General features: G+C 40.4%; 1 protein-coding gene across 1 annotated transcript; it reads right to left on the reverse strand.

The window, feature by feature from the left end:
* Positions 1-4,983: 4,983 nt before the first annotated feature.
* Positions 4,984-7,413, reverse strand: LOC148870587 (putative E3 ubiquitin-protein ligase RHC2A). The gene has a single exon (XM_088971990.1). The coding sequence runs from the start codon at positions 6,702-6,704 to the stop codon at positions 5,541-5,543; it is 1,164 nt and encodes a 387-aa protein (XP_088828116.1). The 5' UTR covers positions 6,705-7,413; the 3' UTR covers positions 4,984-5,540.
* Between the last annotated feature and the right edge of the window lie 575 nt (positions 7,414-7,988).

The raw sequence follows: 7,988 nt of genomic DNA on the forward strand, positions 1-7,988 counted from the left end.
TAGTACCCAAAACTTTATTAATTTTGAAATCAATTAGATTATTCTCATTAGTAAAATTACACAAAGGGCCCATACATGATGCTAAATGAATATGTTGCCATTCCTAACTATCCATTTTGCATTGGATAAAGCAATCTCTTCGACATCAAAAATTTCCTCGCAATATCGAATCGAGTTTGCTTTTAAATTTTCCATTGCCAAGTGGTTATCACCAAGGTATCTAGTTGTAAAAAATTTGGCCCACAAGCTCTTGTTCTCAATCAATTTGAAACAAATCTTTACCTTATATGGTCTGTTTGATTGTCGAGAAAGAATGAAATGAGAAATTATGAGATGGGAAAGGATGGGATGAAAAGAAAAAATTTATTTTTTCATTTTGACATTTTGGTGTTTGATTGTGTTAAGAAAACTTTTTGTTTAATTTTTTTTTATATTTTGACAAAAATATCCTCTAAAGATATCCAAAATTATAAAAATACCCTTATTCTTTATGGCTCAGTTTGGAAGGATGGAAGGAGTACAAATACAAATATATACGATACAAATAGATATAAAATAATACAAAATACAAAGTTTTGCACTTTATATATTTCTATTTGTACTCCTTCCAAATGGAGCCTATAAAACCAACTTTTTCATTCAATTTATTAGATTGTTCATCATCTTCCTCCCTCCAAACTTAAAACCAGTGGCATCGACGAGGTGAGTTCCAATCTCCCTGATCTCTCTCTCTCTCCCTCTTCTTCATCTTTTTCTTTGTTCGCCTCTGCAACTTGAACCAAAAACGATAGAAAGACCTCTCTCCCTCCCGTTTTCGTTGATTTCTATTTTTATTTCATCCACCCCCTGTTTTACCATACCTTGTTTGTTGCCTCCTCACTTGCGCTTCTACTGGACTAGCAACACTGTTACTCCATCTCTGACATCATTACTCCGCCGGACCTCTCTCCTTCTCCGCCGCTGCACTGTTCATATCCCTCCCTCCGTTCACAACTCCAACATTGCTACTCCATCTCTGACGATGTTACTCCACTAGACCCTCTCCTTCTCCAACGCCAATGCATTGCTCATATCCCTCCATCCATTCACATCTTCACCGGACCTCTCTCCATTTTTGACATCACTACTATTTATTTACTCGATCAGCTTCTAACAAGTCATGGTATTTTTTGCGAGTAATTTCTGTGTGACCCCGCATTTCAAGTTTTGAAAAACCGCGTCTCACTATTTATTGGTCCATCTCATACAAATAAAAATCTAAGAAGAATATTCCCATTTTCTCTTCTTGGTTGCACCAACCAAACAGACGTTAAAAGCTTTTTTCAAAGAGGGATCGCATACTTAAACAATGCTCCAATCTGATTGTGATCATTTGGGATAGAGGAAATATTTTCTTAGGAAACCATTCAGCCATTCAATGGTGTACCTTCAAGTTCGGCAGGGGCTCTGGGCCCATCATGGGTACTGTGTCCTCGCACCCAAGACGCTTCCTTCAAAAACGAACGATAAAGGGATTACTAGACCAGTAACCCTCGGCACATACCTAGATGATTTAAATATTGGACCCACGGACTGTGACAGACTAGCAACTAAATGTCCACTTCTTAAGCCAAAGAATAAAATAATGCACATGGAAGGGCTTGGAAATAATCGGTCATAAAATAATGCAGATAAGACAGAACTAATTTGCATGAAGAAGTTGGCCAAATGGGTTCGAGACGATACTATAAATTCACCTAATTAAGGGAATCTGACATGAGAAGTGGCAACAGCGAGTATATGAAGTTAATTGGATCAAATCTTCAAGATATAGTGGGTTTATAGATTTAACCTTCCTAGGGAGTGGGGACTTCACGACTTGAATTATTATAAGTTTTGTGATCCAACGGGTAGATGCTCATTAGTTATCACCAACCTGTGAGTGTCATCACGTCGTCAGTGCAACCAACTTTGGGACAAGGAGTTATGGAGTCATGTACATGGCCCATGGCACATACAACAACTTCAACCCCATCAGCAGAACATGTCTTCTCTTGGCTGCTTTGATTGAGTATGATATATGAAGTGGGAGAACTAGAATCACATGTCCCACATCACAAAGCTCATGAATTTATTAAAAGCAATTTCCGTCGTACATGCATGTTTGATGAACTAATAATCTAAACCATGTCCAGTGGGTGCAGCTAATTAATTACAAAGTCCTAGATTATGAATCATCGAGTACTGTTCCAATTGAATCCCTATCCTAGCATCTATCTGCATCACATGATGTATTGAGACCTCACATTCTTTATCTTGTAGAATCATTTGAGGATCTCTGTATTTTCTTTCAGCTTATATTATCAGCAGTTTATACATCTACAAAATCAGAATTGTATATATTATAAATTCTCAACAAGAAGCTTTCGGAGATGGAATATTCCATTTTGATTAGAAGGGTCATTGGCTTATAATATGTTTTGCTAATAGCTACTTGAATTGATATAGAAAAGAGTGAACGTCGGCAATTTGAAGAAGCTAAGAGATGACTTCCAGTGTGGGTGGAAGTGTTAATAATGAGAGATTAAATTTGACTTGGGAAATGAGATGAAGAGACGATATATGACAACTTCTCAACATGAAGCCACGTGAAGGACAGAATAGTTCGACACACATCAAAATATTTGATTGCCATCTGCTGGTTACCGTTAAAAGAGAGAATTCCAAATATTTGTGCGTAGTGTTTCAGTTCGAGAACCCAATCATAACTAGGCCTGTAAATAGATCGAATTCAAATTGGATCAGGTTAGATTCGAATTTAAAACCCATTATAAACACTAATACTTGAATTCGATTCGATATCCGGTGGATATCAAATCTTTGAGTTTAAATTCGATTTTGATTATCAAGTCAAATATCCAATTTGATTCGAATTTGATCGATTGACTTTTCGAATATGAATTCGAATCCGATTCGATTCAAATGGACATTGTATACATTTTGCAAAGAAAGTGTGAAGAATTAGTATCTACCATGTGCAGAACATGACATTTTATCATAATTTCAATCATTGTGAGGGTATTCATATTCTGAAATGTAAAATCCCATTAAAATTTAAAGTCAATATGTATTGTGTGCTTTCATTGTGAGGATACCCATGATGAGAATATACACAGAATAGTGCAAAACAAAAAATTCAACCAACTCACCAACAGTCGTAAGATTGATATTACAAAAATCAGTTGCAGAAGAACGTTTGATTTCCCTTACTTGAATGTCTAGTTGATTCTTTGGACAAAAGAAACCAAAACCCACCGGAAGAAGTACTTTCAACAATTACCTTTGAAAACCCAGTAACTTGACTTGGAAGCCCTACACACTACAAACGGCGATGAAGATGATGATGGGTTCCCGATGGCTATCGTGGGTTGCAGGACGATGACTTAGAAAAGAAGATGATGATTCACTGTCTCATTGTCACTGAGACTGAGAAACGAAGGTGAATAGTGATCGGTTTCGAGCGGCGATTCAACATCTCACTGTCACTGAGATGGAGACTGAGAAAAGAGAGAGGTGACGAGATGATTGACGACGGCAGTGAAGGGCGATGATTGAGAAAAGAAGATGATTCACTGTCTCATTGTCACTGAGACTGAGAAAAGAAGGTGAATAGTGATGGATTCCCAGCGGCAATTCAACGTCTCACTGTCACTGAGATAGAGACTAAGAAAAGAGAGAGAGGTGATGAGATGAGCGACGACTGCGATCAAGGGCGATGACCGATGATGGACCAATGGTGGTTTTGAGCGGCGTTTGACGACGGCAAAGGGAGTGACGGAGGTCAAAGGGTTAGGGTTTTACACTTTTAAGGTTTTGAGAAGATGAGAGAGGGGGGGTAATGAGGTTCAGGTTCGAATGAAATGAAAGAATTCGATGAGATTTTCGAACTCATTAGTCATTATTCATTATTTTTTATTTTCTTTTTTTAATCTTTATTCTATATAATATATTAATATATATAATCTTTATATTATATTATATATATATACAATCGATTCGTATCAATGCATATCTAAATTCGATCCGATAATTTAATCGATAAAAAAATGGAATTCGAATTCGACCAAATATCTTATTCAAGCTATCCGAATTTGATTCGATTATATCAAATCTCGAATTCCAATTCGGATTTTTGAATACCGTTTACAGGCCTGTACATATCACATATTTGATCAACTTGAAATAGTAATGTTTGTGAAATAGTAGCCAGCATAAGAGTGTTTCAGTTTCAGACCAGGGTGAATGTGAAAGCAAAACCATTCCAGAATTTTCATTCCATCACGTCTTCAGGTCAACCGTGGCACAAATCTGATCAGTGGAATTGTGGTTTTGCATTATCAATTATAGAGTAATCAGATGTTGTCATGGAGATGGTGTGGTAGAGGAGTTTTTGGAATTTGGACATCACCGTATGAGCTCATAGAGATGAATTACAGCGTATCAACGATCATTATCACATGGCGGGCCAAGGGCTAATGATCCTGAACTCGAGTTCGGAATTCCGGAACTGCTGTACTTTAGAATTTTACTCGCACTTTCATTTACTTGTGACAAATGTCCCAAAAAAAAAGAGAGAAAAAAAAAAAAAAAAGGAAAAGTGCACTACAATCACCTCAGAAATCTGAAATTGCAGAATTCAGATTTGCCTTGGGTCCAATGGCCCCTACTACATTTGCCTTGGGTCGAATGGCCCTGGCTTGGCAAAGCATGAAGCTGCCAAATCGAATTTCTCGATTCTCGGCTATTGCATTATTGGTGTGGGTCTGTATGCTATGCCCCCATCTCGAATTTCTCGATTCTCGGCTAAGATGTCAATAAGATATCCATGGCCAAGGTTGCCATAAAGAGATAATAACACAACATTCAAGGAGGTTGTCTCTTCGGAGACATCCGATAAAATACATTCATGGAGGTTTTGGAACAAAGATGTTGTCCTCATAAAGATTGACACTGCTCAAAAGTTGCAAATATTCATACCCACGACAAAGCTAATAGATTACAGAATAGGAAATAAATTATAAACAGAATAGTAGGATTCAATTCATACAGAATGTAATGTTGTTAAAAATAAATGAATGCTTTCAAGTTTCAACTATGCAGTCTGTCTGGTACACGAGAGCTTGTACCTTCCTTCGTTTAGCAGGCCCCATCTTCTAATTGCACGAAAACCTTCTCATCCTTCTTTACAATAAATTTGATTCTGTTGCTGCAAATTTGAGGCAGTAAAAAACCATCTGAGCTGAGATGAAATTGTACCTCCCTACTCCATCCAAATGGAGTAATTGTTCTCTTCCAAGCTCCAACCAAATTTGAATTGGGAAGTTCTTCATTTCCTTTTTCTCATTTTTTTTGCTATTTACGGTGCTTAACACCATGCTTCTTATAAAGATATTTCCTTTCTTGACATAACAAGAACCAGTGCCGCGATTAGAGGACCGCGCAGAGAACAAGAAACATAAGTAGGAGACCCTTCAATCTTCCCCAGTCCATCCAACCAAAATTCACCATCTCGCAATTCCACTGTTATCTTCCAGGGTCCAGGCTCTGCTGCTGCTGCTGCGCCTTCTTGAGGTTCTGTTGAAAACGGAAGTTGAATGACTGCTACGAGTGACTCTGGACTCTGAATCATGATGAGAAGAAGATGATCTTAATCTTCCAAAGAAGGAGAAGAAATTGCGAAACACACGGCTCAATCCACCACTCTCTCTCGACCTGCTACCCCTAGAAGTCCAAGAAATCCTCCGGGGTGCACCGCCCGTATTAAACCCACCATCCATTTCCGTGTAAACAACGGGGAGCTCACGTTCGCCAGCTCGCCTACCCCCGGAAAACCTTCCAACTGCAAAACCACCACCAGGGAGCCTCCATATGGTCAAACCTACGGTGTCCTCTTCGGCTGCCCCCGGAGACCGCGAATCTTGACCACCGTCGGACTCCGGGGAGTCTCTGCCGCGCACATCTGTAGGCAACTCGTGGCGGCATACGGGACAAGAATTTCGAAGAGAAAGCCATGGGAGGATGCAATCTGAATGGTAGATGTGTTTACACGGCATCTCGCGGGCCTCTGACCCAAGCTCAAAGGGTTCCTTGCAGACAGCACAGTGGGATTCGGTGACAACATGGCTAGCTACAATCTCAATAGTCGGCATCGACTCAACGGCATCCTTCGACGCCGGAGGATGCTCACAGCGCCCAACCCCGTTTATCTCGATCTGAGCGAGCTGATCAAGAAGACGATCAAAGCCTGACCCCATCAAGAAATCTGACATACTTGCGGGCAGGGGTCGAAGGCCGGAACCCACGCCATCATCATAGTAAAGCTCAAAGCTTGCCCTCTCACCACTACCTCCTTCTGTGCCACCACCATCAGCTGGACCCCGGAGGACAATAACCGGATTGAAAGGCGACCGGTCGCCACCGTTCCTTCGGCTACGGCGAAACCCTAAATTCGTATTCTGATCCGAATTCGGCCTGTTCCCGAGCATATACATCGCAGCGGCAGGAAATCGACGGCGTCTACCGTCTGTTTGTGCAGATCGGGACAGATTCTCGACTTCTTCAATAAATCCCCCATCACAATCGGGGCAAACGATGGTGTCTCGAGACCAAACCCTAACAAATCGACTGCATCTGTAGCACCAGTACGACGACCCTCCCGAAGCCATCTAGAAAACAAACCTGGATAATATTTTCCTGCAGATCTGAGAACCACAAGAAAGAAATCCTCCTAAAAGTCGTTTCTTTCTTTTTCAAACTTGTACTATCAGCGAAGCAAAGCAAATAAAGGATCCCAGAGCCACTTCTTTCGAAGACTAGAATTCGTCACTCAAACCTCAAAGAAATTTGGGAAAAAAAAAAGTCGAGTTCTAAAAATCCTCAGTTTCCTCAAAAATTTCTCAGGGAGAAAAAAGAACAATCAAGAATCCCTCGCCGGCGTACGAATAAATATATCAAATCAAAGGAGAAACCCTAAAATTCCTTTACCTTACAGATCAGATAGAAGAAACCAAAGAATTGAATCTCGGTTTCCGAGAAAACGAGAAAAAATAGATAGAAAACTTAACTTGCTGAACAATTTACAGATCCGGCAGGATGAGAGAGAGAGAGAGAGAGAGGGGGGGTTTGAGGTTTGGAAGAAGTAAACGGGAGAGAAGGGTTTTAAGCTGAGATGGAAGTCTTAACGACAAAACCGCGTGCTATTTGTTTTAGAGTCTTAGCAACGCTTCAACTCGATAAAATTTAACGTCCGTGGAACGTGGTGAATTCTCACTGGGTCGAATTTAACAGCGTTGGCGTCAGCGAGGACGTAGAGACTTTAGAGAGAGAGTAGACTGGTCAGCCATCCGTCAAACAGAAGTTGCGAAGAAGTAGATCGGGCCGAGCCGCTCCACGCCGTTGGCCTTAAATTGGCGAACCATTCGTGTGCGCGTGGCTGGGTGAGTGGGTAAGTGGGAACCAGGGAGGGAAGCACTGGTAGGCTGGTAGCCTAGACTTGACGAGAAAATAGAATAGAACAACGTCACGCCGATTTTGAAACTTTAAAATCGTTTAATCGCGGATTTTTTTTTTAAACTTAGATATTTGCATTATATACACCAACGGTCCAGACTCTCCATTAAGCATCCTTGATTGGGAATCTTGTAGTTGTTGTGAGTAACTGGATGATCAAGTTATCTAAAATATTGCTATTATTAAGCAGTAATTAGATTTATATCTGATTGATTTTGACCTACCAAGCACCAACCATAACTGATCGACTACCAAGGGCAAGACATTTCAATCGCCGGGCGTTAAATGGACGGCAGTGATTGTTTGAAAGTTTTAGGGGTGACCACTCAATTAGTCATAGAGAATGGAGAATCCGGGTGGGCCCATGGATAAATGAGATCAAAGTCGGGAAATCCGGTTCTTGATGAACCCAAATCTCGATACTTTCAAAAAACTATGGG

This window comes from Nelumbo lutea, chromosome 2 (assembly GCF_056320005.1).
Source record: "Nelumbo lutea isolate HS-2025 chromosome 2, American lotus-T2T, whole genome shotgun sequence".
Taxonomy (NCBI): Eukaryota; Viridiplantae; Streptophyta; class Magnoliopsida; order Proteales; family Nelumbonaceae; genus Nelumbo; species Nelumbo lutea.

Coding starts and splice junctions, on each gene's coding strand:
- LOC148870587 (XM_088971990.1), bottom strand. CDS start 6,704: ATGGCTTCGGGAGGGTCGTCGTACTGGTGCTACAGATGCAGTCGATTT.